Below are 17563 nucleotides of genomic sequence, written 5' to 3'. Positions count from 1 at the left end.
CCTGCGCTCCTCTCCAGCTGTGTTAAAGTTAATCAAGTTACCAGCCACCCAAAGCAGCACAGTGTCGACTCTGTGGTTTACTATCTGGCTATTCTGGTTATCTTGGAAACAGAGTGATACATCAGAGTGACCTGTCAGCAGTGTGTAACTGAGTGCCACATTTTTTCCACTGCCCTCTTTTTTCCTTTCTGATGTTGTTTCAGAGAGCAAAGGAAATCATTCCTTTTGTGCTGCAGGTCATTTTCGGTGTGACTCTTGATAATCTCACTGTGTCTGAATTCACATAAATCATTGAATAAAAGCGAAAAGAGAGTCTTCTGTGACCCCTTTCCTTCCTTTTTCCTTAAAATGATGAAGCCCTGTACAGTTGAGGAAGACATGTAGACATGTGGAAGAATGAATGCAGCTTTGCTGGGTTTACATGAGCACATGTTCTCTGCTTTTATTCAGCGGTGTAATCACCAAGCTTCATGCAAAAATATGCACACTTGTACAAATTCCTGCTGATGATGACTGGCCGTTTCCACATGCATGACATCTTGGAAGTAAACCTGCTGATTACGATGTATATTTACAGAAACTCCGATGAGGTTATTTCTGTGCAGGGCGGGCGTGTCGGTGTGGTAACAGCAAAGCAGGTTTCCGCCATGCTGCAGAAAAAACTGTCTTAGGGGACCCACTCGTCAAGTCACACAGCCAGGGGAGGAGTTTTTGGGGCAACTTTGAGTAACCAATGACTTGGATCATCACATAACAAGCCTGCCTCCCCCCCTCCATCCCAGCAAGTGGTTTTTTATGAGGGAGTTTTGCACTGGGAGCTCTGGAGGGAGGGTCTGTGAGCAGTTTTGTGTGTCTGCTTTCATTCACTGGATGCTCAGTGGCCCTTGAACAGCTTGGATTTAACTGTTGACCGGCTGGCCTAACAGGTGGTGCTTCGGGGAGACAGTGAGAGACACTGTTCCAGAAGCCGGCAGCATGGTGAGGGCTCAGACGATGTGGTTGGTGCTCCTGGTTCTCTGTGCCGGGAGACTGGAGGCCTGGTGGTGGGCCCCAGGTCCGAAAACTGAACTCACCACTGAACCGACTACAGAAGCACCAACAACAGAGAGGACATGGACGACAGGCGCCACCACGACTGCAGGTGGTGTAAAGAAGAAAGAAGGGGAGGATAAGGACAACTTATCCGGGGTTGGGGAAGAAATCATCAACGTGGCCACCGGAATTCGTAAGTTTGTCGAGGCATGGGACGCGACCACGACCACGACCCCTGGAACTACTAACGGCGGCCTAACAGAGAAGGTGGAGAACGCTAACCCTAACATGACGGATAACACAGGCAGGTTCAGCGGGGAGAGGGAGGAGGGGTCAAGGGTTGTGGGCGGGGCTGATCTGGGGTCAGATGTAGTGATTGTAGGTGACGTTTCTGATATTAACAGGACTGTTCATGCTCACGTTGATCCTTCGGACTCGCCCTGTCTCCCTGTGCCCTCTGATTGGTCCATTTGCAAAAAGCCAAAATTTTTCACACTTCCAAACTTTTTCAACCACACGTCTGTGGAGGAGGTGGGGGCGTTCTTACGGGAGTGGGCGTGGCTCCCGAAGTTGGGGTGTCACCATAGCGCAGAGTGGTTCCTCTGCCTCCTGCTGGCGCCCAGGTGCTTTGCCCCCGCACACCTGCCCTGCCGCAGCTTCTGCCATGTGCTGCAGGACAGCTGCTGGGAGTCCCTGGAAAACAGGCGCCTCCCGGTGGAGTGCCACCTCCTGGCTGAGGGGCCGCAGGAGCCCGGGCGTCCTGCGTGCGTGTCAGTTAGTAACTGTAAAGGTAACCCCAGCGGGTTAGAATGTATCCTGTGTTGCGATACATTTTGAATCCGGAAACCTGTCGTCGTTCGCCGCGTTAAGTCTGTTTGTGTTTGTTGTGTTGCAACTTTGCATGTTTTTGCCATTTTTAATGCATTTGTGAGTGCTTTAAATGTCATTAGAAGATGCTAATCAGCCTGCAGGTCAATCGTAGAGCCTACATTACCCACAATGCAACACTACCAGCACCAATTTGTTCCTATGGCTCAGGTGTTTTAGCCTAGTAGCAGCTAATGCTGCCTGCAACCTAGCATGGCTTCAGTGGAAGGGTAAGCTCGTTCTAACTTCTGTTAAAAGGGCAAACATGCATATTGATTTTGGAGCCTGAAAACATGTTCCCTGTTGACGTTCACGTCGCTGTCACCTGGCTGCATGCTGCATCCCTGTGAGTGTGTGCGTCACCTGCACAGTGTGTGTGTTGAGTCAGTAATGGTCAGCAACAGCTATCCTACAGGTTCTTTGAAGGTTTTTCTGGTTGTAAGTGTGTATGATATACCAAGTGTTCCCCCTGAGTGTAAACCCTGAAGACAGGAAGCACTAAAAGGCTCTTGTCCAGGCTTTTAATGGCTTCATAAATTTAGCAGCACAGTCAGTGGTTGTATAGACTCCTTTTTTCAGGGGTTAACAGAATGAACTCTGCTCCATAAAACCTTCATTATCATGTGTTTTCCCACAGGAACATACTCTGCTTTACCCCTTTTGTGTGGATTATTATTGATAAGTGCAGGATATGCTTTGCTTTTACGGGGTGTGAGTTTCCATACACCTGCAACAAATTAACACAAGGGGGAAATGAGATATTTTTGGTCTTTTTTCAATTTTTTATAATTGTTTTGAACTTAAACTATGTAAAATCACCCTGTTTGGCCAATAATCGCTCCATTTTCTCCCATCTCATGCCAGCTCTTGCATGCCAGCCACGCTTTCCTGCTCTGTGTTATCTTCCTTGTCATCAAATTTCTGATCAGCTGGCGTTGGATGGCGTTTAAGCTTCCAGAATCACAGAGGAGGAGACAATCAGGCCATCTGTGGCGGGGAGGCAACAGCGAGCTGTGGTGACATTTATGATGGTGGCCGTGGGTGGGAAAAGTGGTCTGCTCCCCAGACAGAGAGTCACGATTGTGCACTCAGTTTGGGAGAGAAAGGGCAGCGGTGCAACAAGAGAGCCTTGTGACTGTGATGAGATGGGGCGGCTCGACGTCTTTGCCAGAGGTCAGAGGGCACAGCCAGTCACCCACCCTCTCCAACCAGCAGCACTTGATGGGTGGTAATTGAGTGCTGGGCCGAGCGTTAGAAGATGAGCACATACAGAGAGTCAGACACAGTGTGAGACTTTTATATGCAGGCGGGGAATTACCCACTCTTTAACTCAACTTGGCATGAGGTCAGTTTAAACAGCATCTGACTGAGCTTTAAGAGGCCACGGCAGCCATGAGATGACCTCTGTGACCCCTGGCTGCATCCTAATTTAGCATTGAATAGATTGCATGTTTGACCAAATGTTGACAGGTTTTATCAAGAAAATATTAAAGTTAGCCGTCTTCACTCGCCGTTCATGCACTGAGGAGGAGGCGTGGCTTTCCTGTGCCATTATGGCGTCACATCCACGTTCCAATAAAAGGTGGCAACCGCTGAGGCGTCTATCCAACAGATTAGCTTAGCTTAGCTGTTGTGTGAGTTGTCTGATCTGCAGAATGCCTCAGTCTTTGTGCTAAGCTAAGCTAAGCTAAGCTAAGCTAAGCTAAGGCTCTGGTTACAGCTACATTCCTGTGCCAGCTTACATTTCTCTATTCAAATTATTCACACTCCAACTGCCTTTATTTTGGTCTGCAGCCAAGAAACCTGATTTTTTTTTTCAGAGCTTAACGCTTTCAGAAAAACCAGATAAGACCAGAAAAACTCCATCTGATGTAATCTGAGCCGCCCTCCATCAGTCAACTTTAATTGGTTCTCTGCTTATTCAAACATGGATCATAGTCTGTGAAGGTGTCACAGCTGCATTGCCTCTGGTTGAAGTGTTAGCTGATGCCACTCTGCTTGGTTAGAGCCCCGGAGGGCAGAACTCCAGCTGGGCGCCTCTGACCGGCTGAGTGTTTGGTGTCGGCTTGTTTTTTTTAGGAACGGTATGATTGCACAGTTAAATTATCGTTGTTATTTCATCCATATAAGGCCTGAAGCTTTCAGAACGAGCTCTGGTCTTCAACATTTTGCATGCAAAAAGAAAGCTGAATCACAAAAAGTGACATTTAGATTTTTACATTTTCACCTTCAGGGAGCACGGACGGGCTCCACACTCCCAAACCTCTGGAGGAGTTCATTAAATCCCACCATGACATTCCATCATGTTTTAACTGGCATGTTGTGTCAGCGCGGGCTCCTGGGCCTGTCATCCCATTAGAGACCCTCATCATCTACTTTCCCATGGATATTTGACACGTATTTCCTTCCTCGCTCCGACCGTCCATCTGTCCGTCTGTGCGTCTCTTGTCTTCACACAGAATTACAGGCATTGGATTTCCCCAGAGTTACATGTTGGAAAATACAGGCATGGCACTGCAGTAATCCTCTGTAACAGAATACATGAGGTCATATGCTTTCAGGGCTGGGACACAGAAGAAGGGACCCAGAAATGTGCTTCAGGAGTAATTTTATGTGGTACAAAAGTTCCCCGTGGTTGCTTTGCATTTGGGTGTATTGGAAAAAAACATAAATAGATCGGAGCCTGAGGCCGAGATTGCAGCTCTGATAAAGAAATAAGTGTTCATAATTGTTATATAATGGCCCCTGTAACCACAATGTTAGTTCACTGTTACTGGCAGGAGGGTCTGTTGTTGGACCGGGCGGCTTCCAGATGCTCGGCCTGAGAAAGTCCTGTTCACTCCACCATCCTTGATTAAAGTAGAAATTCACATGTTGGTGCAGAAGGACACAAATACAACAAATCTTTATTGTTATTTTAAAATTCTGTGTACATATTTTGACCCACGTGATTCTTATACAACAGCTGCAGCAGCAGCTGTGAGATGAACCGGCAGCAGGTGTCCCTCAGTGGGAAGCCGACCACCCGGGCCTTGCTCGAGCTCCCTTAGGACCCGGGCTTTAGCTGGAGCTGCTCTGCAAGTTCAGACAGCACAACATGTGCGTGTTACTTACAACCAGCGAAAAGGCTGTGAGCTGGTTAGAGTTCCAGAGCAGCAGCTCTGTGAATTTTTCCTCTAATATCGTGAAATCTTCGCCCAGCTGCTTTCAGTACGAGCAGGAATTTAGTAAATGTTCACGTTTTACGCCTCATTTAGTGTGTTTTAAGTCAGTTATTAAATCATTATCGTCCTTTGTTTGGTGGAAAAAGTCCACGCAGCGACTGATGTTGTTCTTTCATTTGTCTGAGTTATAGTTTCCTTTCCTTGCCGTAGTTCTAAACTTGGGAAACCCCCACGACGGCTGCACCCTGTGACCCCTTTAATGCACAGATCGTTGGTCATCCCCTCTCATGAATCTGCCGAGCTGGGCCAAAACGTCTTCTCCCCTGTGACACCGATTTATGAGAATGTAATGTTTGGTCTCATGGCAGCTGCTGGTTTCCCTTTGGGCTATATCAGTCTATGGGAACTGAAGTATCAGCAGTTTTTCCATTAATTTGACCTTCAGACTCTCAGACTGCTGCATAAATGTTATATGCTGCAGAGAGTTTGCTGCTCGCTCTCCTGTAAAGCCTGTTAAATCTGTGGTTTGCTGTCTGACCTGTAGGTCAGTGTGGTTTATGGTTTGTTGATCCAGAGACACTTGTCATGGTTCAGTTGAGCCGGCAGCTGACTTCACTGCCGTTCCCCACCTTGTTGCACCCCCTGTAGTTTAAACATTTGCATTTTAAGAACGTCACATTAACAAAACAATAACTTTCTAAAGAACTTGTGATGTGCTGATCATTTCTGTGCTTCCGGCTGCTGTGTTTTGGTGGCTCATGATTTGTTCCCGTCTTTTCCTCTCTTGCAGAGGACAGCGGCGTCTCTTTGCTCCAGCTGATTGGCGACCCTCCACCGGACCAGATCACCAGGGTCTACGGCCCGACTGGGGATTCTGCCTATGTCTTCACCCGTGCAGCGGTGTCGGGCCAGCTGGCTTTGGCTCATGTTCCAAATCCCTTCTACCGGCACTTCTCTCTCATCTTCCACGTCAAGCCCACCAGTCACGCCGCCGCCGTCCTCTTCTCCATCACAGACGGGCCGCAGAAGTTTATGTACATCGGCGTCAAGCTCAGCGCAGAAGACAGCGGTCGACAGAAGGTCCAGTTCTTCTACACAGAGCCCGACTCTGAGGCTTCATATGAAGCGGCCGTCTTTAACGTGCCGAGCATTGTGAACAGCTGGACCCGCTTCTCGCTGTCCATCTTCGAGGACCAGGTGATGTTCTACCTGGGCTGCGACTCGGAGCCGCAGGTGGTGAAGTTTGAGCGCTCACCGGATCCCATGGAGTTAGATACAGCAGCGGGGATCTTTGTGGGTCAGGCAGGTGGAGCGGACCCCAACAAGTTCCAGGTAAGCTCAGGACAACACAAAGTCTATTTGTAGAAGTTGTCAGTCTGTTGTTGATGAAAATAATCCAGATGAGAAATTCCAGGGATTCTTTTAGTTTCACACACTAACACTTGGAAAAGAGGCTCTAAGCTCCAGGGTACCAGCAGAGGAAATGCTGGAATTGCTGAGGAGATGATTCACATATTTGACAGAAATAAATGAAAAAATCCTCCACCAAATGTCACCCGCGGGAGCCGGAGCAGGATAATACACTGTGTGCTTAAAGAGCAGGTGTGTGGGGTCACATCGTGTCTGTTTAACGTCACCTCATGGCAGCAGGAAAGGCAGATTTAACCCTCCACATCCTTTGACCTCTGACCCAGGAGACCACATGTGGTCTGCGTTTGAAGTTGATGTAACTGTTAATTGTTTTTTTAGGGTGAGATCGCAGACCTGAAAGTGGTGGGAAATCATCGGGCCGCTGAGCGCTTGTGCGACGACGAGGACGACTACGACACTGTAAGCATTCGCCTTTAACCCTTTACTCCTTCTGGAGGTCGCGATGTGACGTCTTTGACGTTTTTTTGCCTCGCAGGCCTCTGGTGACTTCGGCAGCGGTGAAGTTGACTCCAGACAGACCGGACGCACCGTCAAGGTCAGTTTGTCTTTTAGAGTTTTTATCTTTGTTGTAAATAAACAACAGATGTTTACTCTTTTTTTTTTGTTCTACCCAGACCACTCCTGCATCCTTCCGTCCGGTCCCTGAACCCCCACTGACTTCCTCACATGGATCCAGACTCCAAGAAACAGGTAAGAACAAGCAATGCACACAACAACGCTGTGGAAAAGTGTAATGGAAGTTTTTAAATCCTGCAGCAGCGTCTGCCAAAGAGACATCTTGTTGAGTCACAGAGTGCTTTTAGTGCAGAAATATGTGCATTAGATGGTGCTTGTCTGGACCTGAGGAGTCTGGAGTTTTCCTGCCAGCTTTCATTGTGTGGGAAGCTCTCTGGCGCCCCCATGTGGATAGTTAAAGTAGTAGATAGTGATTAGAATTGATTGAATACAGGTGAAAGTGTGTTTGTGTCGACTTTAGATATCAGGTATCGCCAGCCGTCGGTGGAGTACAGCCGGTCTGGATCGCCCGGCCCAAGAGGTGGGTCTGTTGGAGGGAATCAGATTGAGATTAGGATTATGTCCTAATTGATCTGTGGCCATCCTATCACAGGATAGAATGAGCAGCCTGGCTGCTGGGTTATTCTGGATCTGGGGTTTTTGAGAGTAGTGCCGCGGCGCCCTCTACAGGACTGACTTCTACACTGCTTCCTGCTGCCTGCTTTCTTTCCTGGTGTCTCAGACTTTGATTGATTTTCTAGATTTAGCTTGGTGTTGATGGTGTGAAGTGATCAGTGGGTTTTTTTGCTGTTAATCGCTGCTGCAGTAAAGTTTCCGCTTTTATTTAAAGCTGCATTTATGCATAAAATAAAATATTATGATGCGTCTTACAGGTCCTACTGGCAGTAAAGGTGAGAAAGGTGACGGAGGAGAGAAAGGCTCAAAGGGGGACCAAGGTCCTTCCGGGCCGAAGGGAGATTCAGGCTCGAGCTCTGGGTCTGGTTTCTCCTCACAGGGAGGAGGACGAGAGCAGAAGGTAAGTCTGTGTGGAAGATATATTCAACTACCACACAAAGAAAAGTGAAAAGAATCATCTTTCTTTTCCTTTTTTCAGGGAGAAAAAGGTGAAAAGGTTTGTCGACCACCACTCCTCTACCTCTGTCAGATGTTTCTGTATATAGACTTCCCTTTAAAAACCTTTGCCTTCCTCATCAGGGTAACTCCGGCTTTGGTTACCCTGGCAGTAAGGGAGAACGTGGCAATCCCGGTTCTCCCGGGCCTCCTGGCCCTCCAGGACCTGCAGCAGAGGTGGTCCGACTCGGAGACGGCTCTGTTGTGCAGCAGGTGGCTGGACCTCCTGGACCGCCAGGGCCACCAGGGGTGGATGGAGCTGTAGGACCAAGAGGAACTGATGGAGAGGCTGTGAGTGCAAAGAGGTTCAGAAGAATGTGTGTTTGGAGGTGAGGGTTACTCGGTGACTGTTCTTTGTGTTTCAGGGTGATCCAGGAGAGGACGGAAAAGCTGTGAGTCACTTTGGTTAAGCTTTATAAAAGAGCGCATTGGTATTGATGAGCTTTTCTGCATGTATTGATTGAAAATGTTTGATTTGCAGGGTCCTCCTGGGCCAAAAGGTCCCCCAGGAAATCCAGGACTTGCTGGTACCAAAGGCCAGAAGGTGTCAGACATAAACAAACTGTTTAAATCAGACAGGTGGATTGTTGAATTATTATAATCTGTGGCTTTTGAATCATTTTAGGGTGAGCGTGGAGAGGGTCAGCCTGGACCCAGAGGACCTCCAGGTCCACCAGGACCTCCTGGACCCGGCACTGGTGACCGTCCTGTACGTCCACACTTCAGACCAGAGATCTTTTCTGGCTCCTGACAAAAGTTCTAACTGTTTCATGTGTTTATAGACGTTTGTGGACATGGAGGGCTCAGGATTCCCAGACCTGGACAGATTCCGGGTTTGTTGTCTTTCATAAACAAACAAAAAAGAAACATTAAGTAATTTAACAACATATATTGAAATTATGATTTAATATGCAGGGTGGCCAAGGGCTGCCAGGTCCCCCAGGTCCTCCAGGCCCTCCTGGGATCCCTGGTACTTCTGTGGCACTGGGCCCCAATGGGCCAGTAGCGTTTGGGCCTCCTGGGCCGCCTGGACAAGACGGAGCCCCCGGCCGGCCAGTGAGTGACTGGTGCAGCCGCATAATGAGGTTACAAAGCAAGATAAACTGCAGGACTGACTGAATGTTTTGTTTGTTCCAGGGGCCCCCCGGTCCTCCCGGTCCACCTGGTCCACCTGGAACCAGAGGAGTAAAGGTAAAAAGGTTTGCGGAATAATCCAGTAGAGACTCTGATAGATGCACTCAGAGCACTTGTGATCTCTTCCTCCCCCTCACAGGGTGACGGTGGTGATCTGGGTCTCCCGGGTACGGCTGGAGAAAAGGTGAGTTACGTCTACATTTCAGTTCTTCTTAAATCAGAATGCTGTTTATTGGTGGTGGGTGCATCCAGAACGACTCTTTGTTGCTTTCCTCTAGCACGACGCACAAGACTCCAACTTTTTCAACGACCTCTTCTCCTACTTTGCTCCACCTTCTTCGGTGTGTAGTGGGTCTCCGGTACAGGGTTTGGTCTCTGCTTTTGAGTTTTCTTGTTTCCACCAGCCGTAGCTCCACACGTTCACACACTCTCTGCTGTCTAAACTCACCGTGGGAGTAGAATTTGTTTTGCTGCAATCTTCTCTTCTGGTTTATAACATCAAAAGCGTCCTCATTCTCCCACCTCAGGGTGCTCGTGGTGACAGAGGACAGACAGGGACAACAGGGGAATCAGGGCTGGCTGGGCTCCCAGGTCCGATGGGACCAGTCGGGCCTCCTGGGCCCCCTGGACCTCCAGGGCCACCGTTCCGCATCGGCTATGTGAGTAAAAAGAAGTTTTCTAATGATGAAGATAAAAAAGACACAGATGCTAAACTGCATTAACTTCATCCCTCCAGGATGGTTATAACTTGATCAATGACTTACCAGGAGTCCGAGGCCCACCTGGACCACAGGTAACCTGCTTCATGCCTCCTTCTAGAAAGTCCTGCGTGAGCTCCATCTCATGTCACCCTGTCTTGTGTCTTCTAGGGTCCACCTGGTATTGCCGGTCTGCCTGTAAGTCTTTATGTTCGTGTTCCTAAATGAGGCATATAAATCTTTTTATTTCTTAATCACGAGTGTGATAATAATGGTTTCTAGGGTAAGCCTGGTTTGCCAGGTAACCATGGCAACAAAGGAGCAGAGGGACCACGAGGACCTCCTGGCATCTCAGGCTTGGATGGATATCCCGGATTGGGGGTACATGTTTTATTGAGTTACTCCTCATGTGTGCAGTGTAGCTCCGACATACTACAGTGTGTTAATGTGTTCATATTTTGAAGGGCGAGAAGGGAGACAGAGGAGAGAAAGGAGAGATGGTGAGTACAGAGGACCCTGACTCTGTTATAACACTTAGATTATTCACATATTTCTCACCGTACACAATATTCTCACACAGGGTCGTCCAGGACGAGACGGCGGACCTCCCGGGCCTCCAGGGCCCCCCGGGCCTCCCGGGCAGGGCTTCTACCAACCGACAGGAGATGTGAGTCTCAGCTCCAACTGTGAAGCTTCAGATGAAGTCTGCTGTAATGTGCATCATTGAAACAAAGCTTCACAGCCTGCTGCATCATCACTCATAGACTAAATCAGACTAACAGTCACAGCCTGCCTGTTTGTGCATTCACACACTAACTGACCTAACTCTGTCCTGCTGTAGTATACCGAGGCTAATTGGAACGAAGCATCGGAGGTGAGTGGACACGCCCTTTGGTCCTCTAAAGCATCACATGATAAACTAGCAGACCTGTTATGAGACAATAAACTCAGGATCCAAATGCTGGTCTCAAAAGGTGTTCAGGTTTATTCAAAGAACAAAAAACAACCACTAGGGCGAAAAGGTCTCTCAGGAGTAAACGAAAAACAACCACAAGGGCGAAAGTCTTTGAGGGAAACAAAAGGTCCACGACAGAGGGAATCCTTAAAGGCGCTCTGGAGACTGCAGCCGGAGATTGGACGGGACCAAGGCTGAGGCTCCTAGGATGTGGAAGGAAAAAAGGATAAGTACGAGCGGTTGGAGAATCAAAGGTTCAGGAAGGAGATGGATCTGATTACCACGACGTGAGCTGAAGAACTGACGAGGAAGGCAGGTAAGAGAGGTCCTTAAATAGGCAGGGAACTTAATGTAGATGAGGAACAGATGAGACCAATCAGCCCAGTACTCCGCCCAGAGGAAGCTGCAGCCCGAACACAGCGCCTGAAAGAAAAGCAAAGAGAAAAGCAAAAAACACAACAACCAGGAGGCCAACAGAGGGTGCTCATGCGTCTCACCACAAGACTGCATGTTTCACGTCCTTCTAAAGTGTGTTATTGTCTCTTTTTCAGGGAAGATCTGGCGTTCCAGGTCGACCCGGCTTCCCAGTACGTATCGCACAACTCGGTTCCATCCAGCTGATTTGAGAAAATGTGATGAGGGCATTTGTGTGCGTGTTTCTCTAAATAGGGGCCGATGGGGCCAAAAGGAGACAAAGGGGACACGGGTCGTCCAGGGTACGCACCTAAGGTAGGAGGAAGGGACACATTATACATCTTAAGAAGCACATATTGAATATATAGTTCTGTTTATTGGATGGTTTTATAATAATGAGAACTTCATTTGTGTCTTCCAGGGAGAGAAAGGAGAGCCCGGCATCATTCTGGGGCCTGATGGCAGACCTATGTACCTAGGGGGCCTGGCAGGAAAACCGGTAGAGGAACCGCTTTATAATAACCCTAAATTAAATGAGCCCAATGTGATGTTTACAGTCTAACAGTGTCTAAACTTTACAGGGTGACAGAGGGATTCAAGGCCCAGAAGGGCCTCCAGTGCGTACCTTTCTCTTTAAATCTAATCATTTCTGAGTTGATCAACAACTTAATAGCATCAGATTAGCATAACAAGGTTATATGTGCATTTCTGCAGGGTCCATATGGTCCTCCTGGACAGAAGGGGGAGATCGGTTTTCCTGGCAGGCCGGTGAGTTGAAAAAAAAATCACCAACCCAAATGCAATAACGTCTCCGTCCGATGACACGATTATGTTCCTGTCTCAGGGTCGCCCAGGACTGAACGGGGTCAAAGGGGAGAAGGGCGACTCCGGCGGTGGATCTGGATATGGATATTACCCCGTGAGACTTTGGATTTCTTTGAATTGATGCACTGAGCGTGTTAAACAGGAACACACAGTGATTGTTGTTTTTTATCCCCAGGGCCCTCCAGGTCCACCAGGGCCACCCGGACCTCCTGGACCTCCTTCTCACCTCGTCTCTGGCGCAGTGAGTTAAAGATTTCAACACAGAGATGGTTGTGTTACATTTCCATGATCTTCTTTCCTGTTTATTTCAGGGCTATGACGATAGCTCCAGGGGTTACCCAGGTGAGTTCACGAGCTGTGTGAGACTTAATTCAGCTTTAAACTTGAAAGTAACGCTGCTGCTCTTCCTCTTGTTTATAGTTAAAGGAGAAAAAGGTGATCGTGGACCTCCAGGGATCACACTCGAACTTCCAGGTAGCACCACTTTTTATGAATGGATGTTTAAAGGTTTTGGTGTGTGGACACGTTCACAGCAGGGCTTTTTGTTTCTGATGCAGGTGACAGGTCAAAGGTTGACCTTTACACTTTGTGGGTAAGACCTCCTTTCAGCCTGATCGTGTGGGTCGGACTTTATGATGGTTTATAGGTCCAGTTTGTTCTTTTTAATCCATCCAGGATGAGCTGAAAGGTTCTCCAGGACAGAAAGGAGAGAAAGGAGAACCATCTTATGACCCCCGCTATGGGGGAAGTGGAGTCGGAGCCCCGGGGGCTCCTGGACCTCCGGTAAAATCACACTGTGAAAACAAAATGATGCGACTTCAGGATTCAGTCTGTAAACGCGACTCTGTCTCTTCAGGGCCCTCAAGGTGACTCCATCACCGGGCCACCCGGGCCTCAGGGGCCACCTGGATCTCCAGGAAGAGGCTACGATGGCCGGCCTGGACCTCCAGGGCCACCTGGACCTCCAGGACCCTCCCTGCCCGGTGCTTACAGAGGCACACAGAGTAAGTTCCGATTAAAGAGTAAATTCTTTCCACAGCTGGACTTTCTACTTATCAAGACTCTTCTGATTATGTTTAACCAACAGCCATCAGTATTCCTGGACCGCCGGGACCACCTGGAGCACCAGGACTACCTGGACAGTCTTCAGGAGTGAGTGAACCCTCACTTTTTTTCTTGAAACCTTCTGAGTAACTGCAACATTATGTTTCTGTGTGTGCAGGTGACAGTGTTGAGGTCTTACGACACCATGAGAGCCACAGCTAGGAGACAACCTGAGGGCTCTCTGGTGTACATCATCGACCAGACAGACCTCTACCTCCGTGTGCGGGATGGAGTTCGTCAAGTCCAGGTGAAACTTCGCTGCCTTCATGGTGAACGTGAATCAGCGGAATGTTGCAAAAATACTTCTGATTTATTTTTCAGCTCGGGAGCTACATCCCTCTACCCCCCGCCGACGTGAGTGTGACTCTTTGGTTGTGTTGTCCTCCGGCTGCTTATCCTGCTTTAACGTGACGTATTTTCAGGGTAATGAGGTTGCAGCTGTGCAGCCTCCGCCTGTCATCCCCTACCCAGACCATCACTCCACCCACGACTCCCAGAGTCCACCGGAAAATCAACCTCAGCCACATAACCCCACCCACACTGATCCCAGATACCAGCCGGACCCACGGTACCCACCACCAACAGACCCCAGGTTTCCCAGCTACTCAGACCGGCTGAATCAACCAGATGGTAGGTATTCTGCTCCAGAAAGTCGCTACCCAGTTACCCCTCAACGTAGACCGCCTCCACCCGTGCCACAGACACCTGTCCACCATCACACGTCAGGGCCAGGGGTAAGAGAAGCCTCATCTAAAACCACAGCTGCTGTGTTGGTCAAGTATTCACTGTCTGCATGTGTCCTCACAGCTCCACCTGATCGCCCTGAACAGCCCTCAGACCGGCGCCATGAGGGGCATCCGTGGCGCAGACTTTATGTGCTTCACCCAGGCGCAGGCCATCGGGATGAAGGGAACGTTCCGGGCCTTCCTGTCCTCCAGGCTGCAGGATCTCCAGAGCATCGTCCGCAGAGCTGACAGGGACAGTATACCGATCGTCAACCTGAAGGTAGATCTAAAGCCATTTAAAGGAATAGCTTGGGTTAGCTTAGCTTAGCATCAGCACACAACTCACTTCATCTTTCTCAGGATGAGGTTCTGTTTGACAACTGGGACGCCATCTTCAGTAACAGCAGAATGAAGGACAACGTGCCCATCTACTCCTTTGATGGAAAGGATGTTCTTACCGACAGCACATGGTAACACAAACGCCAACAACACAAATGACGACAACATCTGTACGACTGAACTAATCGGCCGTTTCCTTCACAGGCCAGAGAAGATGATGTGGCACGGCTCCACCGCTGTCGGTCAGCATCATGACAACGGCCTTTGTGAGGCGTGGCGCGTGGGCGACCGGGCTCTGAGCGGCATGGCGTCGTCGCTGCGGGACGGCAGTCTGCTCCAGCAGAGCGCCAGCAGCTGCTCCAGCTCCTACACCGTGCTGTGCATCGAGAACAGCTACATTGCTAAGCGATAGACGCACACACATCAGGCTTCTTTCTCACACTTGTAAATATGTTTTTCTAATGTGTATGTTTGTTAGCCCCTCCTATATGGTGCTACACAGGATTATCCCACATGTTGAAGCTCAGGTGACCTTTAGTTACTCGCCCTCCACATTATGTTACACAATTTTAGGAGTGGGGCACACCGCTAAAACACAGCTACCTGTCAGGTTTCTGGTTGTTACTCCACAGCTATGCAGTATGTGTCCGTGCTGGAGGGGGTATGATATAATATTTAGCATCTGAGGGTTTGTATGTGAAATGTTTTTAAACTCACTGATGTTACCTGTAACACACACACACACATTTAATTTTGCTAAAAGGGAAGATTATTTTCAAACCGTATTTTTTAGCAGTAACAAAAGAATATTTATTTTTTATAAGCCGTGCTTTTTCTACTTCACCTGTAATGTGTGACGTGAATGCTTTCACATAGAATAATGAATAATGTGCACATGCAAAGTGTATGTACAGATATCTGATGAGGATTCAGCCATAAATGTGTTTCCTGTACTAACAGAGCCAAAAACTGGTTCAATAAACCTGAGTGGAATTTGTGAGCGAACGCTCTCAGATGATGGTGTAACGCTGCCGCATGTTTTTTTTTAACGTTCACTTTGGTTGCTTGCTTACAGTATAGAACGCCTAGAGATGTCAGCAGAGAGGCAGCCAGGCCAGGCAGAGCTGAGGGAGACGGTCAGCAGGTCAGCCACAACATAAAGTAGCTGTAAGTAGGCTAATAGGAACATAAGTATTGATTGAAATATGTTAAACTGTATATGATGTCTTCCTATAAAGGATCAATCAGAATACCAGAAGTAGAAAAACGTATTTATTGATAAAAAAACAGGAGGAAATGCAAATCAACAAGGATAAAAATATGAATAATTATTAGTGATTTGTGCAAAAGTAGTGCCACAGCATAAAGCTGTAATGCAGGTAAACAAAATAACTCATATTTATACACAATAAAACAGCATGTGTGTGTAACAGCAATAATACAGTGCTACGGTGACCCGTGTGTAAACAGGAAGTGAAGTAAGTAAAGAACTATTATTGCTAATTGACGCTTTTTGCAAAGAAATCTCAGATGCTACTCTGCGTTGCCGTAGCAACCTGACTGGCATCTGAGGTCGATGCCATCTGGGGTGTCCTGCAGATGGGACGAGGAGCGAGAGTGCACGCTCTGACCGGCAGCTTGTCGTTGAGGCCGATGACGAGCGAGCAGAACTGACTCACGCCCACAAAGTCGCAGCACATGATGTTGACTCCGCCCCTTTCAGGTCCCGGGCGCTGCTCGTCCGTCCAGCGGAGCAGCAGCGAGAGGGCCTTCATCGTCATCTTCCTCATGCTCTGGAAGGGATGGAGGAGGACGTATGGGGCGTCTTCCGTCAGGTTCAGACCGGTGACGTAAAAACCAGCTGTGAACACACATCAGACCGTTTAGTACGTGTTGTCGTTTCCTTCAGTAAATGTGTGAATGCTTTCACACCTGGTCTTCCTCTGCGCTTCTGCTCCTCCAGGTAACTGATCACTTTCTTTGGGTCTGTGCTGTCAGCATACCTGGAGACAGAGCGCCCCCATGAGGCCAGTCATTTTAAGTATTAAACCACTGGTGCTGTTGAGGTTGAGTAAACATGAGCAGCAGTGCGTACCAGTAAGGGATGCCGGTCCACAGCTCCGGGTGCTGCAGCACCATCTGTTGGTTGTCATAGGAAACGATGACCTGCTGACCTCTGGACCAACAGGAGCGCAGAGTGGGAGTTTCCTGCTCGTTTTACAAACACATTTAACGTACACTCTTAAGTTTTGTCTTAGTTTCTTATTGCTCGGTTATTACCCTGGAGGAGCACAGCTTCCCTCCAAACAGCCACATCATGAACTCCACCAGACACGCGTGGTCATCATCGGTCAGGGATTCGAAGTGCGAGCAGGAGATGATTACGATCTCTTTGGGATGCGCGTCCAGCCATGCGGCCAGTTCCTCCAGAGCCTCCTGCTGGCAGGCGGGCAGGTTAAACTGACTGAACCTGACAGAGCTTATTTACAGTGGACGCACCTTCACAGTTATCAGCGTGTAGATCCCGTGGGCGAAGAACATTGTGCTGCCCCCTGCTGGCTTCCTGGCGATCCGCAAGTCCAAGAAACGAATACCAAGATCACACTGATCACTGAGGACAGATTGCTGCACACACACACACAGAGAGAGAGAGAGAGAGAGGATGCAGGGGAATCTTAGGAAAAACCCTGACAAATGTCACACAGATGTCTGGTCTGAACCGGGGGCCCCTGTACCTGAGTGGTGGCCCAGCGGTAAACACAGCGGCGCGTACAGCAGGGAACCAGCCTGTCGGTGAGTCTGAGGAAGCAGGGCTCTGACCCGAGTACAGGAGAGGACACATCCAGGCAGAACGACATGCTGTCATGGCTCCCTAAGTCAATCAATCATTAAGCTTAATCCATAAATGTTTATTGTGAATAAATGTTTGATAGTTATCCTCTTTATGGCTCCAGCTGAGCCGCGCTGTGTTTGTTTTTACCGGGTATGGCCAGGTTCCACAGCGGCACGTCCAGCAGCTCCTCCGGCAGGCGGGACATCCAGTCCGGGTGTCCTTCGAGCTGCGGCCGCTGCCTGCCCTCCATGTCCGTCCCACCTTAAATTAATATTCTGCTATCTGTCGAAAATAATCGTCTCGACTTTTCTCATTCTTCCGTTTCCTTGTTTTCAAAGCGTTTACTTCCGGAAACAGAAACGTCACCACTTCCTGTAGCGGGGTTTTCAAAATAAAAGCATATCAAAGCAAAAGCG

General features: G+C 48.7%; 2 protein-coding genes across 10 annotated transcripts in view; one reads left to right on the top strand and one right to left on the bottom strand.

Annotated features, from left to right (window-relative positions):
* Nucleotides 1-17563, top strand: part of LOC114447874 (collagen alpha-1(XVIII) chain-like) — a 38766-nt gene that overhangs the window by 5000 nt on the left and 16203 nt on the right. The window contains exons 1-43 of one of the 9 annotated variants that reach the window (XM_028424392.1): nt 813-1336; nt 5854-6395; nt 6813-6893; nt 6970-7029; nt 7109-7184; nt 7471-7530; nt 7883-8025; nt 8104-8121; nt 8205-8411; nt 8486-8512; nt 8602-8664; nt 8746-8829; nt 8903-8953; nt 9036-9176; nt 9258-9311; nt 9394-9438; nt 9533-9595; nt 9782-9913; nt 9991-10047; nt 10124-10150; nt 10235-10333; nt 10417-10452; nt 10533-10619; nt 10794-10826; nt 11459-11494; nt 11577-11636; nt 11743-11820; nt 11903-11938; nt 12036-12089; nt 12166-12240; nt 12322-12387; nt 12458-12488; nt 12567-12620; nt 12704-12738; nt 12822-12929; nt 13003-13150; nt 13234-13298; nt 13369-13497; nt 13572-13604; nt 13673-13984; nt 14058-14255; nt 14336-14445; nt 14519-14728. In XM_028424392.1, the coding sequence (XP_028280193.1) occupies nt 976-1336; nt 5854-6395; nt 6813-6893; nt 6970-7029; nt 7109-7184; nt 7471-7530; nt 7883-8025; nt 8104-8121; nt 8205-8411; nt 8486-8512; nt 8602-8664; nt 8746-8829; nt 8903-8953; nt 9036-9176; nt 9258-9311; nt 9394-9438; nt 9533-9595; nt 9782-9913; nt 9991-10047; nt 10124-10150; nt 10235-10333; nt 10417-10452; nt 10533-10619; nt 10794-10826; nt 11459-11494; nt 11577-11636; nt 11743-11820; nt 11903-11938; nt 12036-12089; nt 12166-12240; nt 12322-12387; nt 12458-12488; nt 12567-12620; nt 12704-12738; nt 12822-12929; nt 13003-13150; nt 13234-13298; nt 13369-13497; nt 13572-13604; nt 13673-13984; nt 14058-14255; nt 14336-14445; nt 14519-14726 (4383 nt within the window). In that variant the 5' untranslated portion in view covers nt 813-975 and the 3' untranslated portion in view covers nt 14727-14728. Of the gene's footprint in view, nt 1-812; nt 1337-5853; nt 6396-6812; nt 6894-6969; nt 7030-7108; nt 7185-7470; nt 7531-7882; nt 8026-8103; nt 8122-8204; nt 8412-8485; nt 8513-8601; nt 8665-8745; nt 8830-8902; nt 8954-9035; nt 9177-9257; nt 9312-9393; nt 9439-9532; nt 9596-9781; nt 9914-9990; nt 10048-10123; nt 10151-10234; nt 10334-10416; nt 10453-10532; nt 10620-10793; nt 10827-11458; nt 11495-11576; nt 11637-11742; nt 11821-11902; nt 11939-12035; nt 12090-12165; nt 12241-12321; nt 12388-12457; nt 12489-12566; nt 12621-12703; nt 12739-12821; nt 12930-13002; nt 13151-13233; nt 13299-13368; nt 13498-13571; nt 13605-13672; nt 13985-14057; nt 14256-14335; nt 14446-14518; nt 15282-17563 lie in introns of those variants that run through there. The other 8 variants (XM_028424428.1, XM_028424384.1, XM_028424438.1 and 5 more) reach the window with 8 other exon arrangements.
* On the bottom strand, nt 15574-17505 carry LOC114447997 (PI-PLC X domain-containing protein 1). The gene is made up of 7 exons (XM_028424587.1): nt 17295-17505; nt 17050-17186; nt 16814-16939; nt 16595-16750; nt 16410-16522; nt 16247-16317; nt 15574-16175 (listed from the first exon to the last, which is right to left on the bottom strand). Exons 1-7 carry the CDS (start codon nt 17395-17397, stop codon nt 15841-15843), a joined length of 1041 nt encoding a protein of 346 aa, XP_028280388.1. The 5' UTR covers nt 17398-17505; the 3' UTR covers nt 15574-15840.

Source organism: Parambassis ranga, chromosome 2 (genome assembly GCF_900634625.1).
Source record: "Parambassis ranga chromosome 2, fParRan2.1, whole genome shotgun sequence".
Lineage (NCBI taxonomy): Eukaryota > Metazoa > Chordata > Actinopteri > Ambassidae > Parambassis > Parambassis ranga.
Note: the sequence above shows the minus strand (reverse complement) of the source record. Positions and strands in the feature narration are given on the sequence as shown.